Genomic DNA, 26,571 nt, shown 5'->3' on the forward strand with positions numbered 1-26,571 from the left:
AGTAGCGTAATAGTGCCCCCAACAAGTCAAGTATAGTGCCAGGGGATAGGCAGAGCAGCGGTACAAGCAATGCAGAGTCTCTGACCCAACATCTGTAGCGATCAGGAGATCTTGGCCAGAAGCATTGTTTTCACCTCTTTCTTGAAGAGTGCAGTGGAGGTGATTAGCCTTGTTTCAGGAGGGAGCGCATTCCAGATCCTGGGTGCCATTCCAGAGAAGGAGCGTTTGTAAGTTTTCGCTTTCCGAAATCTACGAGGTTTCAGGAGTAGATTTTTAGTACTCCTATTGGATCTCGAACCTCCTGATATAGACAGCTTTTGAGCGAGGTAGTTGGGTGCCTTGTGGTGCACGGCCGCGTGTGTCATAGTTGCAATTTTTAGCTGTATTCTGGCTTCAAAAGGCAGCCATTTTAGAGACTTTAGGTCAGGGGATATGTGCGAGTGCTTTCTAGAGCCAGTAATGAGTCTCGCGGCAGCGTTCAGGGAGGCTCTTAAGGGTGCTGTTGTGGATAGTGGGAGACCGCTGAGGGTCGCAATTCCGTAGTCTATTCGAGGGATGACTAGAGCTTGTACAGCAGTTTGGAAGTCTTTGGCCGGGAGGAAGGGTTTAATTTTCCTCAGCGTGTTAATTTGGAAATTAGCTGCTTTTGTGGCTTTGCTGACGTGCTGCTGCATGTCGAGCTTGGCGTCGAGTGTGATGCCTAGGGATTTCGCCGAGTCCACGATGGTAGGTTGGACATTGAGTGCTGTTAGGTTGTTGAGCCAGGTTTGGGTGGTGGAGATTTTCGCCGGAGGTGAGATGAGTAGGAACTCAGTTTTTAGAGCATTCAGTTTGAGGTGATTATCGGCCAGCCAGGATTGGGTGTTAATAAGCGTGGAATTCAGCTGTTTGATATCTTCCGGGGACTGTAACTTTAGGTAGAGTTGTGTGTCATCAGCGTACATATGGAATTGAACATTGGATGCTTGAAGCAAGGTGGCGAGGGGTTCCATAACGAGGTTGAACAGTGTAGGAGAGAGGGTGGATCCTTGTGGAACCCCTAGATCTGCAGGCACAGGTGTAGATAGTACATTGTCGATCTTGAACCTCTGAGACCGGTTGTGAAGGAAAGACGAAAACCATTTGAGAACAGTTCCCGATAGCCCCATCCTAGTACTTAGCAGCTCCAACAAGTTCTCATGTTTGACCGTGTCAAATGCTGACGAGAGATCAAGAAGGATGAGGAGGCAGGACTCATTACGATCCAGAATTTGGAGGGCGTCATCAATTATGTGTGTCATAGCTGTTTCCGTGCTATGTTTCGCTCTGAAACCTGATTGATGAGGGTTGAGGAGGTCAAATTGATCAATGTGTTTTGTTAGTTGGAGTTGGACACATTTCTCCAACAGTTTGGCCAGGGTGGGGATATTGGTGATGGGCCGATAATTGTTTAGGTCAGACGGATCAGCTGTAGGTTTCTTGAGTATAGGCGTGACTTGCCCCACCTTAAGGGAGTCTGGAATGTGTCCTTGTTGCAAAGAGCTGTTAATGATCTTGGTCCAGAGAGGGAGGAGCAAGGGGATAAAGTCTTTTACAGCATTAGCAGGTAGAGGGTCTGTGAGGTGATTAGAGGGCTTCAAAGTGCAGAGCAGTTTGTGTATAGCTTCTTCCGAGTAGGTGTCGAAGTACTGCCAGGATGCCTTGTTTTTAGGTTGAGTGTCAGCCATTCTGGTGTAGTTGGAGTATCGATTTACATCCATGATGAGGTCATTTCTTATGTTGTCAGTCTTATGTTTAAAGAAAGCAGAGAAGGCTTCACAGTGTGGAGTGTCATTTGTTGTGCTATTTGATTGTGTGGGTTGTGCCTTTGTTTGGGTCTTGATTAGCTCGAACAGTTTTCTTGGCCTATTCTTCGCTTGGTCCAACTGGCGGCTGAAGAAGTCCGACTTTGTGAGCTTTATTTTCCTAAAGTAGGCATTTCTCTTGTTCTTGAGCTTTTTGAGATGCAGTGCTGAAGGGTCCGATCTCCAGGTGCGCTCTGCCATTCGCATATTACGCCTTTCGTCATTGAGACTGTCATCATACCAGGGGTTAGAAATTTTGGTGGAGACTCTCTTCAGTTGCAGAGGGGCGACTTCATTGACTATTGTATTCATAGAGTCAAGGTAGTGGTCTGTCAGTGATTGAACATCTGAGGCACCTGAAGGGGGAAGGAGGAGGTTGCCGATGTGGGGAGGTAGGGTGGAGGGGTTAAGATTCTTCAAATCCCTTTTCCATGTTTTGGATTTGATTGGTTGAGTAGGGTTAGGTTTAACTTTTTCGTTGATAAAGAAGGTGATAATGTGGTGATCTGACCAATCGCAGGGTAGAATCGCTTCCAGTTGAATAGCGTTCTCTTTGGCAATGATGAGATCGAGTATCGCGCCTTTGTCGTGTGTTGGTTTATCGCATAATTGGGTGAGGTCAAGCGCATTGAGGAAAGTTTTTAGACTATTCACTGAAGTGTCTTTCTGATCGTTCCAGTGGAGATTGAAGTCACCCAGGTAGACTTGAGTGGTCTGCCGACCGGCGTTGGAAGTGATCAGGTCCATGACTTGTTGGGTGAATATGAGATTGTCACCAGGCGGGTGATAAATGAGATGTAGAGTACATACTTGTTTGCCCTCACTGATGATGTCTAGGCAGAGGAGTTCACAGGAGGAGAGGGAGGGTGAGGTGACTTGAGTAACGGAGAGGTTGCTCTTAACAATGCATGCAATTCCCCCGCCCGTCTTGCCAGGAGACCTGTCCAGCCTAATGATGTGATAATTGGGGGGGACTAGTATGTCCATAATCGGGGTAGAGGCTTCAGTGAGCCACGTTTCCGTTAGAAAGGCTAGGTCTAGCTCCCTATTTGAGACAAGATCCGCGATGTCGGAGGAATGTCTCTGGGCCGATCTGCAGTTTAGTAGGATGCATTTGAGTTTGGGAGAGAGAAGGGTGGTCGAGCTTTCTAGTGTGAGGGGAACTTTCCTGAGGTTGTTAGGGACGGAGCCTCTGTTGTTGAGTGTTGGGAGCCTCAGAGCGTTTGTGGGAATTGTGGGTATGGGGATGTGCGAATTGGAAAAACCTTTTACCGGACCTGGGCCATAAGAGCGTAGGAGAGAGCAAAGGTCGAGGTCCGACAAGGGGCTGAGAACACGACGGGGGCGGTGGGAGTTATTGCGAACGGGGATAGTGGACCATTGCTGGTGTCGTCGGGGGCGAGTGTATGTAGGAAGGGTGCGTCGTTTGTAGGGTAATGGGATGGTGGGAGGTAGACTGGGCTGTGAGGAGAGAAGGTCTTTGATTGCGTGGATGTCTTTTTTGATTTGTAAAATTTCCTCCTTGACTTGTTGGAGTGTGGATAATGTCAAGTCAGGAGGGTTGATGAGGTGTTCCGCGGTGCTAATGGGTGGGATGGTATTCAAGGTGTGGACGTGTTTGTGGGCGAGGGGTGTGAGTGGTGAAGGTGAGGCAGGCGGAGGGTGGGAAGCATAGATAGTGACTTCAGTGGGAGACGGTACAGGTGAGTAGAAGAGTGAGTGAAGGTTGAAGACAGTGGGGGAGACAGGAGGGTAGTGAGGGCTAAGAATAGGAGGTGGGAGAGAGGGGGGTGATAGGGTAAGTGAGGAGGTATGTTCTGTATCTTGTGTTGGGAGGGGGATGACGTTATGAGTGGGAGTGGGGAGGGAGCGGGGAAGGGAGAGGTGTCTGCCATGGGGGGGATGGGGTGGTTGGGTGGATAAACTCCGAGTGATGGTGTGTGCAGATGTAGGCGTGTTGTGGGTGGGAGTTGTTGTGTCGGGTGTGAGAGACACGTGGGTGGGAGTGGAGAGAGAGATGGGGAGGGAGAGGTGTCTGTCGAGGGGGAGATGGGAGGGGGTGGATAAACTTTGGGCGGTGGCTTGTTCAAATGGTGGAGTGTTGTGGGTGGGGGATGATCTGTCCGAGGGGAGAGGGATGGAGGGGGTGTGTGTGGGGATAAGAAGTGTCATGTTGGAGGGGCTACTAGTATGTGCGGTGGGGATATTCGTGACTGTCCTTGGGGAGTGGCGTGCGTTAACAGCAGGTGGGCCATTTACTGGGGTACTGGTGGTAGAGGTGTAGTAGGTGGTGGCTACGAGGTCAGGGGGGATAGTGCTGGCGGACTTCTGGGTTCGGGTCCGCAGTTTGGAGAGGTGCTCTTTGAACTTGGGGAACAGGTTGTCTAGTAGTTCCAGGTTCTTGTCCGTGGCTTGGATCAGGACAATCCCGGTATTATAGATTGTAATGGTAGACCTGCCAGGGAAGAGGTGGGAAGGTGTGATGGTGAGAGTTGAGCCATGGGTTGTTTTCTTGGTGATGGAGACTGTGAGTAGAGATAGGAAAGTTTTTCTCCATTGGGCTCTGCGTGAGGTGTGGAAGATGAAATCAGTATTCAGGGCTCCATTGCCCGATGAGAAGTAGGTGTCAGCAAAGGGTGTTTCCGGGTGCGCCCTCAAGAAGTTGTGTTTGAAACGTTTAGTGGCACTTTTGGAGAGAGGGGTGGAGGGGTAGTTAATTCTAAAAGTGTGCTTGCCGTTGAGCTCCATTTTAGAGAGGCTGTGGTGTTAGGTGTCTGAACTAGGGCGATAGTACACGCTGTCAGCCGCTAGTTACAGGGCCAAGGAGGACACTAGTGAGTGAGCACAGATATAGGGGGTGGAAGTCAGTGTGATCCCCGAACAGCCAGTGCGTGGGAGCATCTTATCAGATGTATCCTATATACAAGGTAGCAGTCAGCTTACACCGTGTGACCAGCTATGCGAGGTAAGGCCTATTAGGTGGAGGCTAAGTTACATATCAGAATGTACAAGGTAGCAGCAATGCAGTCTAGGCTTAGAAAGTGGCTGGGCGCAGTTTGCCTGACAGAGAGAGTTGGATGAGGTAGTAATAATCAGTGCAATATCGTGACGTAGCTTACAATGAAAACCCAATAAGAAAATAAATAAATGCGGAAGCGGACAGCGAATGATGGGGATAAAGGTGAGATATGTGCAGCTTGCCGCATATAAAATACAGGCTAGAATAGAGCTAAACTACTAATGAGTTACTAAATCCCATAAATGTGCATACATATTGCAGTAATAACAGTATAGCACTACAATAAAAATACAATAAAATACAGGCTAGAATAGGGCTAAACTACTAATGAGTTACTAAGTCCCATAAATGTGCATATATATTGCAGCAATAACAATATAACACTAGAATATACGATGGCAGTGTGAAAGCAATGCATACAGTGTAGTAATCCAGTAATAAGACAATAAGATAAAATAATTAAAATAAAATTAGAGCCTGCAGTAAAAGGCAATGACTAGTCCGTGATGGCCGCTGAGTAGAGAGAGAGGTCAGTCTTAAATGGCCGCCATGTAGGGGGACTGGAGACGCTAGTCCTTTATTTGTTGTTATTGCTTGTGAGCAGGGTGGAGAGGTTCCAGGTTCCGTTTGAAGCAAGCCCAGTTCCAAGCTAGGTGTGAGGTAGCGTTCATTGTGACACAGGTGAAGGAAAGGAAGTTACGGAGACAGTGTCAAATACGATTAGAGATAGCCTGAGGAGACCAGATCTTAGTACATAAGGTGCAAAAGAATGATTAGCCACGATGGTGATCCGAGGGGGGAGACTGTGTCAAAATGGCCACCACATATGGGGAGAAGAGACATTAGTCCACTATTTATTTCCATGCTTTGTGAGCAGTGAGATCAGACATTTAGTCCTCTTTTTATTTCCATGCTTGTGAGCAGTGAGATCAGTTTCGTTTCTCCCTCTGTGGGGGAGACTCATCCCGATGGACTCTCGTGGGCACAGTAGGTGATTTATGGCCTTAGGTTCTTGTTTTTCCGACCCCCGCCATTTTGTACAAGTACAACAAAGTTCAGAACCAAAGAAAATGTACATAAATACCTTCTCTTGTAGTTAAGGACTGTGTCCGCTGCGCGCTCATGTGCTCCACCAGTGACTGCAAACTATTTCCATGCCGGCGTCCGCTGCTCCTCTCAGCCCTCCAGTCCGTTGGTGTTCCTTTACTGCGGGGCGGGTGGGAGAGTTCCTTTACTGCGGGGAGGGGGGGTGCTGTCCTCATCCCGGTGTGCAATCGGTGACTTCTGGGTGGGGGGGAGGTCCGTTGTTTCGGCGGCTATGGCGGCTTCTGGGGGGGGGGGTCCGTTGCAATCGGCGGCTTCTGGGTGGAGGGGGGTCCGTTGTTTCAGCTCGTGAGTGGAGGCGGGGTCCGGTGTTCGTCCCGCGGTGCTCCCCTGCTGCGCGTGTTGTCCGTTGTACCCCTGTAGCGGCCAGCATCTGCCAATTTAGAGAGGGGGGGGGGGGATGGGTCCGGTGCTCGGTCCATCTTGGTCCCGGTGCAGCTGGGCTGGTCTGTTGTTTCCGCTATTCCGCGCGGAGAGTGTGGTGTTTCTGGATTCCTCTGCTGTGGCGGTGCTGGCTCGGGACCCTCCGCCGAGCCGACTCAGCGGTTCCCCGGGGCTTCAGCTGCGCCGCGATGTGGTGTTTCTGAAGGCACGGGTCTGGTGGCCGGTTGCGATAGCTCCGCAGTCCGAGTGCCGGCTCAGCAGGTCTTGCCTCCTTCAGGTCAGACTCTGTCTCAGTGGGTGTTGTCCGTTGTTGGGGCGAGGGCTTGAATCCCAGCCCGTTCACGCAGTTTCAGGGCAATCCAGTTACTTCCCAATCCAGTTACATGCTCCAGTTACTTTTCTGCTACAAGATCCGGCGAGCTGGTATGTGCTAAGCAGGGATAAAGCCCAAGGGAATCCCCAGCACCAGGAGCTCTTCACGGGAGCTCCTGCCAGGCGGCCATCTTAAGTAGATGCAGAGTTTAATGAGGGACTAAGGGGCAGTCTGATCAAAGGACAGAGGCGCAAGCCCAGAAGTTCGATATACCATATTCTGTGTCCAATTCGAAGTCATTAGGATGACTAGGGTCCAATTGTTCCTCATTTTCTTCAAAACTCATGGGGGGAGTGGTATTGGTGAAAAGTTGTACAGGAGTCCAAAGTGACTCTAATCAGAATGTGTCTGCGAGCGAGAGTCGCTTTGAAAACTCCAACTCTAAATGCTGACACTTTCTCGTCACTGGCAACCAGATCTAGCTAAAATGTCCCCATTTGCGGAAGAGAAATCTAGACTTGCTTGAAGAAGTCCACCTGGTGCTGTTGCCACTGGGACTTCAGATATCACTGCAGAGCCTGCATATGCCACCTGGTGTGCTTGACCAGCAAGATGCAGGAGGATATCAGCCCCAGAAGCCTCAGGGTCATCCCCACTTAGATCCAGGACAGACGTTGAGACATTGGAATTGTAGCCCAAATATCCTGGACACTTAGTTCAGGAGGATAGGAGTGAAAGAAATCACACCATGTCCAGAACGGCTCCGATGAAGAGGAGCCTCTGTGAAGGAGTCAGTTTGAAATGTTGACAGTGAACCCTATCAATGTGAGGAGGTTCACCATAGTCTGGAGGTGGGTGACGACTGCCTGGGTCAAGCCCGCCTTCAATAGACAGTCGGCGAGGGTGGGGAAGACTGGTACCACTGACCTCCGAATATGAGCTGCAACTACTGCCATCACTTTAACGACAAGGTTTCATGAATTACATGTCACCTATAGGAGAGACAAATATTGTTTATGTCCTGATGAAAGTGGTGTCTTAATAATTCATCACCACAGAAACGCGTTGACGCTTCTGTTGTGTATATGGTTATAGCCAAGGAACCTCTTCATGTCCAATAGCATTATGAATTGATGGACTGATTAATTTGTATTGAGTGATTCCCTTTGGAGTAGCCCTACTTTGATGTTTTGATTTTCTTATACTTCCTTTGTCTCTCATGGCTTTTTATTGTTGATTATAATTTTTATGTTTTGCACATTTGCTATATTTTTATACTAATGTTTTAATTGGAAAAATATGTTAAAATAAATAAATGTTTTATTGTATTGATTTGAGTTCCTTATCCTTATGTGCATTATAGTTGTTTGTTGGGTTCATATAGTGGTGGTTTATGTGTATTCCATGAATGTTTGAATGTGTGCGGAATATATATAAATATACATAGCTGAAGATAGATTCGTAGTAGTCCCAAGGGAGTTTCCTTTTTCCTACCTGTGGTACCCTGTCTCTTGGCAAGTGGGGTAATTCCTTTTTCTTTATTCACATGCTTAATCTACTGCCAGTCTCTGCACCTCCTTGTAATCACTGTTACTCACTATACTATACTAACTAACATTACCCTAGAGCAACAAAATCAAAATACCTTGAATATGATGGTTATCTGCTATGTCGCACTTACTTTGCAGGTCTGGCAAAGACTTCCTTCAAACAGCGGATGAAACGTTGCAGGATTTGTGCTCCCACAGGCCAAACAAAAGTCTGTCAAGAAACAGAATGGACAATGGTTATAACAAAGCTGTTGCCACCAATATCAGTGGGTAAAAGCAGGAGCATTTTGGTTCAAAGAGCAGGCCATCAGACGATTTTCAAGCCTCTCTGTATCAGACCATATCCAGAAGGCATTTCACATGTCCTTGCACTGAAAAGAATTTAAGCTCTAGGAGAACTAGTATTAGCCTTGTCAATATGTATCCCCTTTATAATGCAAGTGCTGAGCTTTGGCTTTGCCAATGTTTGTCTGTAAATTATTGTTAATAACAGTAAAACAAAAACATTTCATAATACTGGAGGAAAAGCAAACATATCTTGTGCTATCTCAAAACCGTACATTTGAATTCAAGGTTTTGAATTGTTTTGAATGCCATGGTTTATTTTTCAAATACTTTTCGTTTTGTAAACTGGACAGAATTTAAAAACAATTAAGGAGTGTCATAAAGTTAAGGGAAATGCTTGTCAAGGGCTAATTTACATGATTCAGCCATGTGGTCCTATGCAGTAAATGAGGGAGCACATTTATAGGCTTTCAGGAGAAGTGACATGCTAAGCACACCTTCTGTCTCAGATGCCTGCTGAGTGCAGCACTTGGCCCTTTACCCAAATCCTTTATGCGCCAAAGCTTATGCTGTCATGCAATAAGCAGAAAGTAGGAAATAAAACAAAAACAAACATTGAAAATTATTCTCAAATCATACCCCATCAAAAATATCCCTGTTGCAGTGCTTTTACAGACAATCAAGGAGGGTTGGGTACGTGAGGGGGAGGTAGCAGACAAGGTAGAGAGCTAGAAATGACATGCACTCACACAAAGCGCTAAATGTAAAATAAAAAAAGGAGTTCACTAAATTGTGAGCAATGGAAGCATACATGTTTGCCAAATAAAAAGATTGTGAAGAAGTTATGCTCCAGAAGAAAAGAAAGCCATGCCATTGAATAAGAAGCTAGCAAAAGAGAGTGACAATAAAATCAACCAATTGGCAGCAAATGGTGGCTGTAAACCTCTTACGTTCACTAAAGGTCTTTTGCAATAAGACATCTTTCGCTGCCTAGTAGGTGACACCTAAACAAAATATCAGGGGGCCTATGCTCCAAAATTAAAATTACGTGTATATACTGGAATAGTACAGAAACATCACTTTTAGTGTTTTCTGGGGATGGAATGGCATTGTGACCTTGCACCAAAAACATTTTGTAACCCTGACAAGGAAGGAGGGGAGAAGGTGGCGAGGAGTCTCTAGGACAGCAGTATAGGAGTTTAGAATAAGACCATTTCTTAGTAGTAAGAAAAACAAGCACTGGCAAAATAATTGGTCAGGTTGTGTCAAAGATTGTTTTGCCATTGCTTTTTATAAAAAATACATTGTTGTGGCAAAAGCAAAACTACTTTTGATCTCTAAAAGCACCCATTGCCCTATTAGTCCCTGGTACTGAAGGGAACTACTTTGTGTGCAGCAGTGCTCCTTACGAAAGATCAGAATGCTAGGAGTGAGTAACCAATGGCTGAAGTGGACTGAGGAAAAATGCGAATGACACAACAACAAACCAAAGAATGAAGTGGGCTTTAAAAAAAGACTGTTTTTTTACTTGTGGAAGTGGAAAAAAAGAGTATTTCAGAAACAGTGAGCTACAGAGGCAGGTTTGCTACCTCTTCCAGGGAACATGGCGTATTGTAACAGCGAGAGAGTTTCTGCTGGATGATCAGATATTGCATATGTAAGTTTAAGTCGGGGTATCTTCATCGAAGGAAGGACAATTACTTACCTTTGGTAATGCTCTTTCTGGTGGATATTCTATCCAACTGCAGAGCCAGGTGCCAGACTGGATCTAGAAAACTCAAAAACAATGCTGTGGCACACCAGTAGGTGGAGCCGTGTGAATCCGCATCAACGCCATTCCTCCACAGTGAAAAGGAGATGCATAAAAGTGCCACCAATGCACACTAACGTCAGTTTCTTTAATAAACACTTCCCCATTGTCAGCAAATTGAACAAACCACTGTGTATATTCCTAGATTAAGATCTTTTTAGATGAAAAAGGTTATATCATAGAAATGGGAGGCGGGAAGGCAGTGAGAAATCTGTGGTTATATAAGAGAATCCACTAGAAAGAGCTTTGTGGAAGGTAACTCGCCCTTCTGATGGATACTTGTAGCTTCAGATTCCTTACTTTGTGGATAGAAACCAAAGCAGAACCTCCCAAGATGGAGGGTTTGTGGAATGGCTCAGACTAAAATGTTCTGCATTACTAAGTAGGCAAAATGCCCATCTCGACGTACTGACTGTGAAGGCAGTTGTGCTTTGTGAATGTGTGCACGGGTGCCCATGTTGCTGCATGGCAGATATATAGGATAAATGCGAAAATAACAAGATGATGGATGCAATGCTTGAATTTATCTCAGCCACCGGCAATTGCTCGGGTCGCATCCCAATCTATCATTTTTTGCTTACCATGCCACCTCCGTTTGGACCCAGCTATATGCAAATCAGTCTTGACGTTGCTCCGGATGGGAACAGTCCAGCCCAAACTGCCAGACCAGGTCCTCCCTGAACCGGAACACAAGCAACCCAGGTCCAGTTTTACCCTTGTTATGGGCTCTTCAGCAGGGTATAGCTTGTTTCCAGTGTCACAGTGAGCCCAGGACCCATGTCTGGGCATGCTCGGCACACCTAGGGCGTCAAAGGCAAAAACAACATGGTGATGGATGGAATGCTTGAATTAATCTCAGCACTGGCAATCGTCCAGGGCCGCATCCAAATCCATCATTTTTCGACCAGCATGCCAACTCAGTTTGGACCCAGCCATATGCAGATCAGCCATGACTCTGATCCTTATGAGAACAGTCCATCCCAAACTGCCAGGCTAGGTCCTACCTGAACCCATACACAGGGAACCCCAGGACTGGTTTTGCCCCTAAGTGGGACGGGTATGCTCGGATGTGGGTACCTTTCACACTGTGTAACTGTAACCAAGCTCTACCCGGCTGATGAGAGCATGCCTAGGGTGAAAACGGTCCTGGGTTGCTGACTGGAGAAGGGTCAAGGCTGATTTGCATACCGCTGGGTCCAAACTGAAGTGGCATGGTGTAGAAGATGACAATGGATTGGGATGCAGCCCGAGTGATTACCAGAGGCTGAGATTAATTCAAGCATTCCATCTGTCACTGTTTTGAATACTTATTGTGTTACCCTGTCATTGGAACAGAGCTGTACCTGGCTGATGAGCCCATAACTAGGGTGAAACAGGTCCTGGGTTGCTTGTGTTCCAGTTCAGGGAGGACCTGGCTCAGCAGTTCAGCTTGACTGTTCAAACTGGGGCAGGGTCTAGACTGATTTGCATATAGCTGGGTCCGAACTGAGGTGGAAAGTGTGCAAGATACTGATGGATTGGGATGTGGCCCAGAGTGATTACCAGTGGCTGAGATTTAATCGAGCATTCCATCCATTACTGTTTTGTATACTTATTAGAAATGCAGGACAGGCACTCCGAATGCCAACGGAGTGGTGGCAACCTTTAGTTCTTATGGAGGCTGCTTCTTAGCCAGTGCATAGCAGATCTTAAAGCAGATAACTATCTATTGAGAGATGGTCCATTTCTTCACAGGCTTGGCCTTCTGCACCCCAGAAAATCACACTAAGAGGTGATCGTCCTGCTGATTTTCTTCGGTACAATTGATGTAAAAACAGAGTGCTCTTTTAAGGTGCAAATTATGGAATCTCTCCACCTCTTTCGAGGGATGAGGCGGGGCAAAGAAGGTCGGAAGTCTGAGGGTTTAGGACGTGTAGGACCCGGTGTCTGCTGCTGCAACAGGAGGCCCTTCTTTAAGTGACAGCCTGATTGGAGGAAGGATGCGCAAGTGGAGAAGTTCTGAGTATCACACTCTCCTGGCCCAATCCACAGGCACTAGAATGACTTGGGCCCGGTCATTACAGTTGGGGCAGGAGAGGCATACAAGAGTCTTGTGCTCCACTCTAGGGCAAAATTTGTCTCTGAGATAAAGGCGTCTTGGTAACTCTAAAGTGCAAAAGTACTGACATTCTCAGTGGTGGCGATGAGACTGAGGAAGGGTCTATTGTGATCTGCTGAGTGACACTGGCTGAGTTCATCTGCCTTGGAGTTTGAAGATCTTACCAGGTAGTGTACCAAAAGGGAAATCCAGGCAATTCAGCCAGCTCCTGAGGAGTAGAGCTGCTTGTCACAGGGCCCAGGGTCCCACTGCGGCCTGCGTGATGCACTACCACATGGTGGTGGTGTTGTCCGGGAGAACCTGCACAAGCCATCTTTTGATGGAGAGCAGGAAGGCATTCAATGTCAAGTGAATCACCCTCAACCATAACAAGTTGATATGGAGATGAAACCTGTCTGGAAACGCAAGTCCTCTGATCTCCACCTTTCCCAGATGACTTCAATAAACTTGTAGTGACGCATCCATCACCACCGTCAACTCTGGATGTGGCAGGGACAGGGTTCTGCCACTGGTTCAATTGTGGTCAAGCAGCCACCACTGCAGGTCTCTTCCAGTGCCCTATGACACCTGGGTGGAATCTGACAGAGGGATTGGCCCACTGAGACTTCAGGTCTCACTACAAAGCTCACATGTGCAGCCTGGCGTGGTGTCAAACAAGATACATGAGGCTATTAGCACCAGAAGCTTCAGAGTCATCCTCACTAAGACCCAGGAAAGAGGCTGAAACATTGGAATCATAGCCCGATTGACCTGGCCTCACTGGTAAGGAGGAAAATGTTGAAAGAGCATCACATCGGGGATGGCTCTGATAAAGGGGAACCTCTGCGAAAGAGCCATGCGTGATTTCGGCAGGTTGATTGAAAATCCCCAAAGATGTCAAAAGGTTTGATGTCACTTGGAGGTTGTCCATGCTAACTGTGGCAAGCCTGCCTTCAACAGCCAGTCGTTGAGGTAGGGGAAGACTGGTACCCCAGACCTCTGAAGATGGGCAGGGACCACAGCCATCACCCAAGGGGCACTAGTAGTCCAAAAGGGAGCACAATAAATTGAAACTGACATGGTGCTCTGTGAACCACAGGTAGCCTCTGTGGGCCAGGAGGACTTGGATGTGAAATTATGCATACTGCAGGACCAACACCACAATCCACTCTTCGAGAACCAGACCAAAGAGAACAAGGGCCAAGGTGACCATTTTGAATTTCTCCTCGCCCAGAAAGACATTGAGAGGGCAAAGATCTAGGATAGGACAGGAGCCTCCATCATTCTTCAGTAGCAGGAATAGCTCCCAGTCCCTATATCCAAGGACAGTACCCTGTCTATGGCTCTTTTGGCCAAAAGATCCAGCACTTTCTAGAATAAAACAGACATGTGGTCCTCTGAGAAGTTGTGTAAAGCAGGTGAAAGGTGTGGTGGGTCGAAAATGAATAGCAGGGTGTGACCCCATTTTTACAATCTGCAGGACCCCTAACAGCTGATCCAGCCTCCTACTGGATGGCTGTGCGCCGGTAAGGGTGCACCAAAGGACCTTGAAGGTTGTGGCCGGAGGGACAGAAGACTGAGAAGAGTGCTGCCCCTGATTGCTAAGTCGTTGTCTGTTGGTCACATGGCCCGACCTAGAAAGGACTGGGATGTGTGCTGCATGGGCAGTGAAGCCTGACATTGCTGATACACCACGCCCCTGGCATATCCCTAAAAAGGACAACATCTTTAAGGCGATTTCGTGATTGTCTCTGGAGGTCCGTGGAGCATTCCATGGCCCAACTCTCCTTAAAAAGCTTAGGGGCCAAATTCTTCTCACCATACAGGCTGGAGTTGCCAGATGGTCTGGATGACCTAGACAGACTGTGGTGTCCAGGCCCAAGAAGATGACAAATGTGACCACATCCAAACGATATTGGATGGTTTGGGCTAAAGAAGCCCATTAGTCTTCAGGGACGGCAGATAAGGCCTCATCCACCATTTCCAATAGTGTGTGGGTATAGTGACTTAGCAAACAGCTTGCGTTGACCGACCTCAAGGTGAGGCTGGATGAAGAGAATATCTGATTTCCGAATGTGTACACTCATTTTGAGTGGCGTAGGTGGAAAAGGGTTGGGGTTAACTCTGCTGGTGTACGTCTGTACTTGGGGACCTGATCATGATTTAGCCCATGTGCCCAGCAGTGTGTCAGTGAAGGTTTCATTAAATGACAAGAAAGGTTCGGCCGTGGCTGGCCAGGCTGGACAACCTCTGTCATTAAGTGTGTTTTTATCTCCATAGTGGGAAGGACATCCTGTAGGTCTATGTGTATGTGCCAGGTGTCATAATCATAGGATGGGCAAACTCTTCCCCACCCCCACCATTGTTGTCTCTATACAGCTGGCTTTGGTCAGATGCTGAGCCAAAAACTTGGTGTAATGTCAGTGTGCAAATGCACAACAATGCAATAGTGTCTGAGTCAGATGGATTCAGTAGAGGCTGTTGCACATTGAGATCTGGAACTGGCTTCCGTCGATGTTGAAATGACACCGACTTGGAGTCAAACACCGGGATGGGTTGCAGGTCTTACTCCGGTGCTGGTGTTGATGCTCGAAGAACCAGCACCAGTATGGAACCTGCATTGGGTTCAAGGGACACAGATGGTGGCGAGGGAAAACCTGTCCGTGGGAACACGACTGGGAATCCCTGCAGATCCGTGGGGTTCAAAGGTGATTCAGAGGGAGCTGTAAGCGAGCCAAAGATACACTGAATGTCCTCTCAAAAGGCTTTGACATGCTGCAACATCGCCAATAGACTCAGAACCTCGGAGTGCATGAGGACCAGAGATGGAATTGACTCCTCGTGGAACAGGAGTGAGACCTGGAGCAATGGTGACACCTTCTCTGGATAACAAAGGGGCAGAATCCCTCCTGGTCTTATGTTTCTTCTTCGGCCTACCTGAAGACTTTGACCACAAGGAAGATCTTCCAAAGCAAGTACTTCGGGAGCAAGATTGTTCTCGCCCAATACTTCAACCCTTAGCTTGATTAGTGCTGAGTATTCTGGTGTTTCGCCACATAGAGCTTGGCCTCAAGCTCTCAGGTGGCCTTCGGGTTCCTCTGAGCACAGTCATCACAGGCCTTGGAGACATGTGAAGAACCTAAGCACATAAGGCACATCTCATGGGCATCTGTCAGAGACATCTGTTTGCAACAGTCACTTTGAGGTCTGAATCCTACTATTTTAGGGAGTGACAACCCTTGCACATTAATACTTTTTTGAGTGAAGAAAGTAGGAGCGGAGCTCCGGATACATGTATAAAAGCACGGAAATAAGTGACTTGACATCAGACGCATGGGTGGTGTTTATATGCGGCTCTGTTTGCCACTTTCGGATCACAACGGTGCCAACGCGGAGATGAATGGCGCCATCTACCAGGGCACAGGAGCACTACTTTTGCGATTTCTGGATTCAGTCTGGCACTTGCGGAGATTGATAAGTTGTGGAATCTGTGGTTAGCAGTATACATCAGATGGCAGGTGTGGAAGCATCAGAGCTTGGACAATGTAAGCATTATTGATATAGAGTCTGTAAACATTTGCACATTATCATGTAGGAAATGTCTTGCAACTGAATACTTCAAGCTGTGGTGTTTTTAGTGCAGCAAACATAGCTTAGAAGTAAAAAAATACATCACCTGTCAGATTCCGGCTCTTGTTCAGAACTTCATTGATAAGACGCTCTAGAAACAGAAAGACAAATCAGCCTTTGTAATGTACACTACCATACCACCCCATATGAAACTTTTTGTTTAGGTCTGGTTGGACAGCACAGCTGTCCCAAGATCTGTGATCAACAGAAAAAAGCTTTAGGAAGTATGACTGAGAGAGTGGTTTAATCTTTACCAACCTACTGGATTGATTGAGCAGAACTTGTGTGCTTCTGCTAAAAAAAGCATTTTCGTAATACACAGATTATGTTCAATATAATAAGTCTTAGTTGAGGTATGGTAACAAATCAATGATCATGGCTGCAGGTCTGAGTGTTCGTTCATTGGGACAAGTTATGCCAAATGTCAAGGGTCTGATCTGTTAATTGCGAAGAGGTATGAAAAAGGCAAAAGCACGGAATTATTTATTGTCAAAAGCATATGTTAAAACCAGAAAGCCTTTATGGGGGAATTGCTATTGCACCATGTTAGCCTGTAACCAAGTAACATGGATTCCCACAGATAAATTTAGTAGGCCAGGGTTTTAAGTAACACCTGCTAACAAACCCTATTGTTTGGAATATGATTGTTTTTTAGGCCTGACTTGATGGCACACTCGCAATAAACATCGCAATAACCAGAAAGACAGCTGAAAGTAGAAGTTCTAAGAAATGGGTGCCGGCTCCATGTACATGTACATCTTCTCTACAAGCATTTAACTGAAAAACTGTTATGTTGAACTGTCTATGAAGTAGTCCATTGCTTATAACTGATAAGGAAATTGTTACCGTAGACCAAGGGCAAATACAGTAGTAGGGGCTTTGCATGGTTTAACCTTGTGACCAATGCAGTAGGAAGGGGTTGAACCTCACAACAAATACTATAGGAAAGGGTTATACATAGAACCTGTGGCCCAAAAATATACAAATTGGATTTAAGTTGTGAACTCTCTGACAAACACCAGGCCGGGCCTTTACATTGTGAACCCTCTGACAAATGCAATAGGTAAGGGTTTTACATTGTCATCTCTGACAAATACAGTAGGAGGAGTTTTTCATTTTGGACTCGCTAACAGATGCAATAAAAAGAGGGTTTACATTGTGAGCTCCATGATAAACACCATAGCAAGAAGCTTTACATTGTTGAAGAATATGACAAACACAATATGAATGGGGTTTTCATTGTGAACTCTGACAAATGCAATAGGTAGTGGTTTAGTAAATATTTTCCTTGTTTGGGTCAGGCACAGAAAATGCTTGGTGTCTACAGAATTAAAGTTTATTCATGTCAATGTAATCTATGGGTCCACCTAAATTGTTTGATGGAATGGTCATGTTGATGTTCAAGTTACAGTCAACAGGCCTGCTTTATTAATTATTAAATAAGGTGACCAGTTCAACAACCATCTCCTTTTACACTTAGAACAACTTGACATAGCCTGTAGACTTGACCTTTTGGTTTGTTAAGTCCAGTGGTGGCTAGAAGGAAATGGAGGAGGCGGCGGGTGGTGTTTGAAAAAAACACTAACCTTTTCACTGCCGTCGTCTCACATCGTTGCTTTGCTTCCTGGCAGTCCCAGAACCAGGAAGTCCTGGGGTTCCCTCCGCTAAGCCAATCACAACGCTGCAATGCAGTCTTGTGATTGGTATGAGAACCATGGATCGATGCTCAGCTGGGGACAGGGAGCCTGTGCATGTACCTCACCAGGCTGTTTATTACAGCCTGGTGGGGAACAGGCAAAGTGCGCATGACTGTTTGGCTGGGCTAAGACGGCACACCACTGCTCCCCCTGTGCCACCAGCCCCGCCTGCCCTAACCCAGCCCTGTAGGTTAGAAAAATAAAATGATAATAACGAGGTTATTATTATTTTATTTTCATTTTTTTCTGCTCAGAGAGCAGTGGCGCGACGCTCCTCAGCCTTAGAGGAGGAGCCGCGCCTGGTTAAGTTGCTAATTTATCAATAGGCCTTTGTAGGACCAAGCTGTTTTTTGCAATCAAAACCTATTTATATACATATCTTGATATAGAGATAATGGGAGAAGACTACGTATAGATGGTTACTTGGCTTGTAATAGCTCTTTAGGGTACCTGAATTGCACTCTGGTTAATTTGCGGGGTTAATCTACAAGCCCCCTGTAAGAGGTTTTCCAATTTGTAACTCCATCTTGTAAATATTTGTCACTTTGAATATAGTATGTGGCTGTGTAAGCATTAAAATACCGTCCATTTTTATAGAAAAAGCACTAGCTAAGTATTTATTTTTGGAGTGTTAATGTTGTGAATTGCTGAATTCTGAGTTTCTACCCAACAGTGCTTGCCTGACCTGCTCTGGCTAGTTATCCTTACATATATGTTCAAAAGGAGCACTTGGCCTCCAGTTTGAGGGCCTGGGGCACTGAGACCCTTGGGACCTCCTTAACTGGATTTCTCAAATACAATCAGAAAGGGATTTACATTGTGAATACTCTGACAGTTAAACAGGAAGGGGTTTTACATTGTGAGCTATCTGACAAAAACAATAGGAAGGGAGTTTATACTGGGAACTCCTTGCCAAGCATCATAGGAAGGGGCATTACATCATAAATTCTCTTACAAAAGTAACAACAAGAGGTTTTACAAGGTTAACTCTCTGTCAAATGCAACAAGGAGGAGTTATATTGTCCTATCACAAACATTATGGAAGGGTCTTTACGTTGTGAACTATGTGTCAAATCTAGTAGGAAGGGGGTTTATATTGTGACTTCTATGACAAATGTATTAGGAAGGGGTTTAGTAAAGAGCTACCTTTTATGTCTGGCCGGAGAAACTGCTTGGGTGTCTCCTGGGGGAGAGACTAAGTTAATGAAGCAAACACAAGGAGATGATGAACGAAGTGCTAAAACTTTTCAGACACTCACCGCAGTCACAGATCTGGGTTGAATCCATCATAATTCTTTAGCTCACTCTCCCACCCCAGTTCAGACCAAGATAAATGCAAATAACTCTTGGCACTGTGCCTCATGGGAACAGCCCAACCCAAACTGCCAAGCCTGATCTTCCCTGGACCGGAAACAAGCATCCTGAGACCGGTCTCGAGGTAACACCCTTCCTCATCCAGACTAGGTTTAATCCTGTGGCAAAGTGAGCAAGGGACTCACGTCTGGGCATCCCCTGCCAACATAGGGCAAACATAAGGAGGTGATGGACGGAGTGCTGAAACTTTTCAGACACTCGCCCCCAGTCACAGTTCTGGGTTGACTCCATCATCGTTCTTTAGCTCACTTCGCCACCCCAGTTCAGACCAAGCTATATGCAAATTAGTCTTGACCCTGTGCCTCATTTGCACTGGATTCAAGCTCGCCTGGCAGATATGGGGTGTTACCCCGAAACCGGTCACATGATGCTTGTTTCCGGTCCAGGGAAGACCAGGCTTGGCAGTTCGGGCTGGACTGTTCCCATGAGACTCAGGGTCAAGACTGATTTGCATATAGCTTGTAATAATAATGGGCAACCACTCACTGGAATGGGGTCTGCATTGCTGGCCTAACCTGCTGGGCCAACCCCCTCACCCCAAACCAGTATTTAAGAACTTAGGAGACTTGATGGACAATACGCTGTCCTTTTGAGCCATAAATCAAAGCACTGACACCTGCTGCTTTGGGCTTTTAGGAACTCCGAATAAAATGTATGCTTCTTTTTCCCATCAGTTCAATAGATGATCATACAGGCCTTAATCATTTTGCGCCAAGATTATAGTAACATTCTGCAATCTATATTGGTTGCCAGTGGAGAAGAATATTTAATTTAAGGTGCGAAGTATGACTCATTGAGTCCATGATAAAGTGGATGCGCCAAGCTTGTTTTCTCTGCTTGAGCTGTACCGTGGCCCCGCTAAGTTGCTAAGATCGGGAGACCTCAATCTGGTTGGGATTCCTTGCTTTAAGCTGGATGAATGGGGAGTAAAGTCTTTCAGAGTCTTAGTGCCCACCTTTTGGAACAAACCAGATCCACTTATGCAACATGTCAAATCATTTTAGTTTCAGGAATCAGCTTAAGTAAGGCCTGGCTGTTTTACTTTTAGCTGTAAATCCAGACTTCTTCCCCTTTTTCCTTGGGCGTGCTGGGAAGCCCTTCCTAGAGCAGCCATGTGAGGAATAAATTGGTGTAACATTGCATAAGATAACATAACAAATTGGGGCAATACTGGTTTTTAGGGTAAGAGCCTGTTGGTGCTCAAATTGTCACTGTGTGCCACAGAGATAACTGGAAGCAACTAGAATTACTGGGTTAGTTATCCCCATGTAAGTTCTTTGTTGTATGTGAATTTTACACTGTATGTCTGCAAGTGCGTTTCTATTTGCAATCCCACTTTAAGAGTATGTAAATAATTGTAATGTTGTGCATAGTATGTACTTGTAGTTCATTAAAGCACTTTTCTTTTCTTAGAGACATATTTTCTGGACAATGTTTTATTGCTATTTCTTTGTGTTGATGAGTTTTTATTTCCGAGCACACATCGCCTCCCTGAGTCAGCCTCAGGCTGCTTTGATCCATTAACCTGAGAATCAAATACTAAAAGGAGTACTTGGGCCCAATTTGACCACTCATAGAGGCTGAGGGTATCAAAGGAAAAGGCCCTCATTGACATAAATAGGGACCAGCAACTACTGACTCTCTTGGGGCGTCCTGAACCAGATTTCTCAAATAACATAAAAATGGATTTTCATTGTGAACTCTAATAATTAAACCTTCAGAAAGGAATTTTATATTGTGAAGTGTGTGAAAGATACAATAGGAAGTGTGTTGTGCCGGTTTCCTGTGTTAAGTTTTTATGTGAAAGTTCTACTGGAGGCATATGACACCATTCAGAATGGGTTGAATCAAAAGACCTGGAAGATGGTAACCTGCTTACTATGGTACCAGTTCCATCTTGGAGGCATCCTTCATTACTCCAATAAATCATCCTTGGTCTTCAATTTTAATTAAATGAACAAGGGGATTTTACAAATGTAAACTCTGACAAATGCAATAAGAATGGGAGGTTCAGCTCTGACAAATATAACAGGAAGTGGTTTCAAAATGTGACCTTTCTGAAAACTTAAATAGAAAAGGATTTTACAATGCGATCTCAATAAGAAGGGGTATTACATTCCGAACTGACATTTAACAGAAAGTGGTTTCACATAGTAAACCTGCTGGCCAATACAATAGAAAGGGGTTTTAGATTCTGAACACCATAGAATGGCTTTGCATTTAACTATGTGACAAAGAGGAAGGGGGTTACATTATGAACTCTATGACAAATGCAGACAGAAAGGAGAGGTGTGGCTCACTGGGTAGAGGCGGCAGACCTGTAAGCAGAGAACGGCCCGGGACCAGGGTTCAATTCCCGACGCGGCAGGGTCGTGGACCAGGGGTCAACGGATTCGATAATTCTCACCTCAGTGCCTACTCTAACCAGGGAACACACTCGGTAACTCTGGGCATTAAGCTTGCCTCATCTCTACAACGGGCCCCCACAGACGCCGGGGATGCCTGGTTTCACCCTGGAGATACCCAGAAAGGGACCATCTCACAGGAAAAACCAGGACGGGTTCCCCAGTGGTCTACAGCGCCAGGACACTCTGGTTGAGTAATAGTGCGCTTTACAAGAATCCCACATTTACATTTACATTTAGGAGTTAATACATATCTCTGTCTTCTTGGCCTGGCACCCAAAACATGCTTACTATCTCTATGAGGGATATTTAAAGTCCATGTATGATTTGAAACGTCCTAAAATGTTTACTGGAGCTCTTTAAACAAAGGCCACATGGTCTTGGGGTTCTGAAACGACTATGTTTGTACTTTTCATAAGCCTGTATGACTATCCTGATTATGGTCTGGTCTTCTGTATACTGAATTCATACACTAATAAAGACATTTTAAAAAAGATCACATGGTTCTATTCTTGTGTTTACAAGTTAAATCCAACAGGCCTGCTTTTGATTATTAAATGTGAATAACTTGCAAAGCCTACAGGCCTAACCGTCTCATACAAGAGCACTGTTTTTTTAGGATTAAACTCTGCTGGTGTGCCAATCAGAACATAGTACCGCACAGAGAGTGGGAGCAGACTACATTTGAAGGGTTAGTTGGCCCTTGTGATATTTCTTCAGGATTCGTGATCTGTATCCTGGTTCATTTATGAGGGCCCTAAAGGAGAGTTTCCAACTTGTAAATTCACCAGAAATCTTGCAACATTGCAACACCGAACGGGACCCAATTGCAGCCCGACGGCGCTCCTATCACGGAACGCTCTCCCCATTGTGTGGGAGTCGCAACGCCAGGCGCCTAATACACGCCATCAACTAAATCGTTCAAGATCACTTGTTTTTGCCTCACCCGAACCACGAAATACCCTAGAAGCGGAGGGAGGCTGCGCTTACCTATTCGCTAAGCGTTTCAGACGGTCTGTTGACCAGCCGCCTGGCTCCCCACGCCGTGTATGCACCTCTATTAAGTGCAACGTCTTGCTTTAAATACACTCAGGCAAAATGTTTACTGTAGTCCTGAAGATGATCCCAATTTAATTACTGGAGATAGGGATCGAAACGTTACGTTGACAGTTTGTGCAGTTCTGCTTCCCTTTTTAATCCTGTAATATGTGTTGCAGTTACTGTTGGTTTTGAGCTTATGAAAATTTCATTGTACTATAAGCCAGCGCTTTTCTCCACCTTGTTTGCCTGCTACTCCATCCTCTTCCTCCCCAACGTATTGTCTTTCCTTTTCCTCTGACTTGGTACAGGCTTGTGCCCAGTTAATTGTGGCTTGTTCCACTTTCTAAAATTTGTATATACTCACCAAATCTTCAAAATAAAAATCTCCTTGTCCGGCTGGACGTTGGAGAGAAGATACATAGCCTTTATTATAAGTCTGTGTCAGTTATTATATGTTATATTTGCCAAAAGCTTAGGACCTTTGTTAGCTCTAAAACATATAAATTTACCCGAGGTCCCTCGCTACCTTCGGGTTCCCTTGTTTTGTATATCAATACCCTGAGAGTCAGGCTATACATTGTGAACTCTTTGATAATGATTTAGGAAGAGGGCTTAAATTATGAACTCTATGACAAATGCAAGAGAAAACAGTTTTACATTGAGAACTCTGTGTCAACTACAGCAGGAATAACTGTTAGTTGTGAAATGCTTCATGATTACCATAGGGAGGGGCTATAGACTGTTTAACACTAATAGACCTTCTGATACAGATCTCTAGGTGAGGCGGTGCTAGGGCGGTCTCGATTTTATTGCATACATTTATAATTTAATGTTTAATATTTAGTTGTGTGAATTAAAGTGCTTTTTCATTTTGAAAATAAAACCTGCCTTTCAGGTACCAGAGATTCCTATGAATGTCCTCAGTTCAATTTTCCTAGACCTTTTAAAATATATATATATATATCTTTCCTGTTTAATATAGAAACAAAACATTGAGCACAGAACAAACATTGGCTGATCATGTATTGGCACTATTAGCAGCCACATTTACAGCAAAAGATTTCTGAATAATGTGATGACAGCTCATCTTCATAACTATACTCCAGAGGTCACTGTATATTTTCCTCCACCACACAATCTGGCAGCTATATCGGTTTCTGGTTTGACTCTCTCAAACACATGTTAAGTACCATTTCTTGACCACCCCTCCTCCAACTTGTTTCACAGCCCTCCTGTCTATTCTATGCAAGGTATTGCCATGCGCATCTCTTCGTTTCCAAACATTCCTATTAAACGTTTGTCGCACGTAACGTGTCACAAGTTGTGGCTTTGTGTCTTTGCCTGTTTCTTGCATGTAAAGCAAACCTTTTCATAGTGGACTAGTTTCCAGGGCTCTAACGGCAACCTCTGATTATGTCGGTCCAGGTATTTTCCTAATCTGTCATCTTGTCTTGTGCTTTTCATCTCACTTTCCTCAGTTATAGCCAACTCAATCTGATCCCTATTTATCTATTTTCGGCTCCCTCTGGATCGGTCAGTGAACTCGCCTCTTAGCGAGGACGATCCTGAGTGTTTTAAAGTGTCATCGAATTTTTAGCTGTTAGGTCTTGTTGAGACAATGCATGCGCTGTTGCCAGCAAAATTACAGGGGCTTGAGAGACCACACATTGCTTACCATTAGTTGGCTTCATCATCCCTCTAATGTCCTTGATTCTATTTGGTCAGCGTGTGCCAGCTTCAGTGTAGACCATGCCTTGACACTTTTTTTTATTTCAGCCATGCCGCATAGCAGCTGCGCTATTGTACAACATGGCTAAAAAAACAGTGACAGAGCCAACAGCTCTCACGTAGGTGAGACCAATTTGATTTGTCAATGCTTGTTTCCACATGCCAGGTGCTACTCAATTCATACCAACTCTAGGGATGCATTGGGCCGACCTAGAATTTAACCACATCTATTTAATCCAAGCATTGCTAGATATTCTTTTTGTATGCATGCTTTTCTCATACTTTATCTCATAATTGTTGTACACTATCTGCAGTCACTTTTCTCTGGCTAGGGGAGTATTACGTCCCATGTACTGTATTAGATGTTTTGGTTACTAGTCTGCTTCTTCTTCCTGGAAACATTCTCCAACGATCTGTAGCTGTTTGTCGTGCATGCTGCAGGAACTGTCCTTGTACTATTCCAAAGGTGACTACATTTATTACTGGAGTTTAGATCTTCCACTGTATCAAACACCCCTACCCCTTTCAGGATCCAATCGACATTTCCAGTATGTAAATGGGAGTATGCTCCTCAATGACATGTTTGTTGCAAATGCAGCTCTTTTCAGTATCAATTTAACTACCATGCCCCACACCATTGTTAACATATCCTGCAATGTCTCCTGTGGGTATGATCCCCGCAATAGTATTTTCTCCCTCTTTCAACCATTGGACTGCATGCCCTACTTGTGTCCCCATGCAATATAATTTTCTATCATGCAATCCCAGTAGTCTGTGATCCCACAGTAGCATCAATGTCTCCAGTTTCACTTTACTTCGCTTACTTGTCCAGACTAGTGGCACCAGCAGCAATGGATCCAGTTGCTTTAAAAGTTTTCAGTACAAGGCTCATTGAGCACTGCAGGCTATACAGACTCCTTGGTAAAAGCAACATCTTTGACAGAGAGATCTTGCACGTTGCTGATAGAGATAGTGTGTTCCAGAAGTCTACTAACGTCTTTAAGCTGTTCAGTGTTTTCCCCGTATTTGATTTGTATTTTGCAGTTGTGTCATGGATTAACGAATATGCTACTTACCAGTATGCATCTGTTCTTGGCATGTAGGGCTGCTGACATTCATATCTGTGCATAGATCGCCGCCTAGTGTTGGGTCCGGATGATTGCACATTGCTGTCCTGGAAGAGTCTTCGAAGTATCACGAGATAGGTGGCTCCTCCCCTGGACTACAGTGCGCATGGGCATCCTCTCCATCCTCAGATTGTTTTTCGCCATTGTGGCAGAGATGGAGTGTAATACAGTGAGTGATGTCCATGCTACATAGTAATTCTGAATGCTACAGCTGCTACAGGCGCCGGGGAGGAAGGTGGGCGATATGAATGTCAGCAGCCCTACATGCCAAGAACAGATGCATACTGGTAAGTAGCATATTCGGTTCGAGGCATGTGGGCTGCTGAATTCATATCTGTGCATAGATTATATAGCAGTCCCTCCTGTTAGCGGCGGCTGCCCATGCCAGCTGCAGCAGTCTGAAAATGAGTTTTGAGAACAGCCTGTCCTACAGCCGCTTGCTGTTTAGAATGCACATTTACGCAGTAGTGTTACGTAAATGTATGTGTGGTGGACCATGTGGCTGCCTTACATATTTCTTCTAAAGGAATATTCCCCAGGAAAGCCATCTACGCTCCTAATTTACGTGTGGAGTGTGCTCTCGGTGGAATAGTTAGTGTGCGTTTAGCCTTAGCATAGCAAATTTGTATACACTTAACGATCCACCTGGCTATCCCTGCTTTGGAAATGGGGTTGCCTTTGTGTTGTGGGGAAAATGCAACAAAAAGCTGTTTTGTTTTTCTGAAGTCCTTTGTTCTGTCTATATAGTACATAAGAGCCCTTTTGACATGTAATGTGTGTAGGGATCTCTCTTTCACATTTTCTGGATTAGGAAAGAAAACTGGCAGTTCTATGGTTTGGTTCACGTGGAACTGGGAAATCACCTTAGGCATGAATGTAGGGTTGGTGCGTAGGACAACCCTATTTGCGTGGACCTGTATGAATGGCTCTTGAATGGTTAGGGCCTGGAGTTCACTAACTCTTCGTAGTGAGGAAATGGCTACTAGGAAAGCCACTTTCCAGGTTAGAAACTGAATCTCACAAGAGTGTAGAGGTTCAAAAGGTGGTCCCATCAGTCTGGTGAGGACCACATTGAGGTTCCAGACTGGTGAAGGCGGGTGTCTTTGAGGGATCACTCTCTTGAGTCCTTCCAGAAAAGCTTTAATGGAAGGCACTCTGAATAGTGAGAGGTGCTGCCTGTTTTGAAGATAAGCTGCTATTGCGG

The 26,571-nt window shown here is 45.4% G+C and overlaps 1 protein-coding gene across 4 annotated transcripts in view; it reads right to left on the reverse strand.

Moving 5' to 3' along the window:
• The window catches only part of DNMT3B (DNA methyltransferase 3 beta), a 371,865-nt gene that overhangs the window by 186,406 nt on the left and 158,888 nt on the right, over nucleotides 1-26,571 (reverse strand). For all 4 annotated transcript variants that reach the window (XM_086948367.1, XM_086948364.1, XM_086948366.1 and 1 more), the window contains 2 exons: nucleotides 16,042-16,086; nucleotides 8,325-8,404 (listed from right to left, as the gene is read on the reverse strand). In XM_086948367.1, coding sequence (XP_086804493.1) covers nucleotides 8,325-8,404; nucleotides 16,042-16,086 — 125 coding nt within the window. The remainder of the gene's footprint in view (nucleotides 1-8,324; nucleotides 8,405-16,041; nucleotides 16,087-26,571) is intronic.

This window comes from Lissotriton vulgaris, unplaced genomic scaffold (assembly GCF_964263255.1).
Source record: "Lissotriton vulgaris unplaced genomic scaffold, aLisVul1.2 SCAFFOLD_956, whole genome shotgun sequence".
NCBI classification, from domain to species: domain Eukaryota; kingdom Metazoa; phylum Chordata; class Amphibia; order Caudata; family Salamandridae; genus Lissotriton; species Lissotriton vulgaris.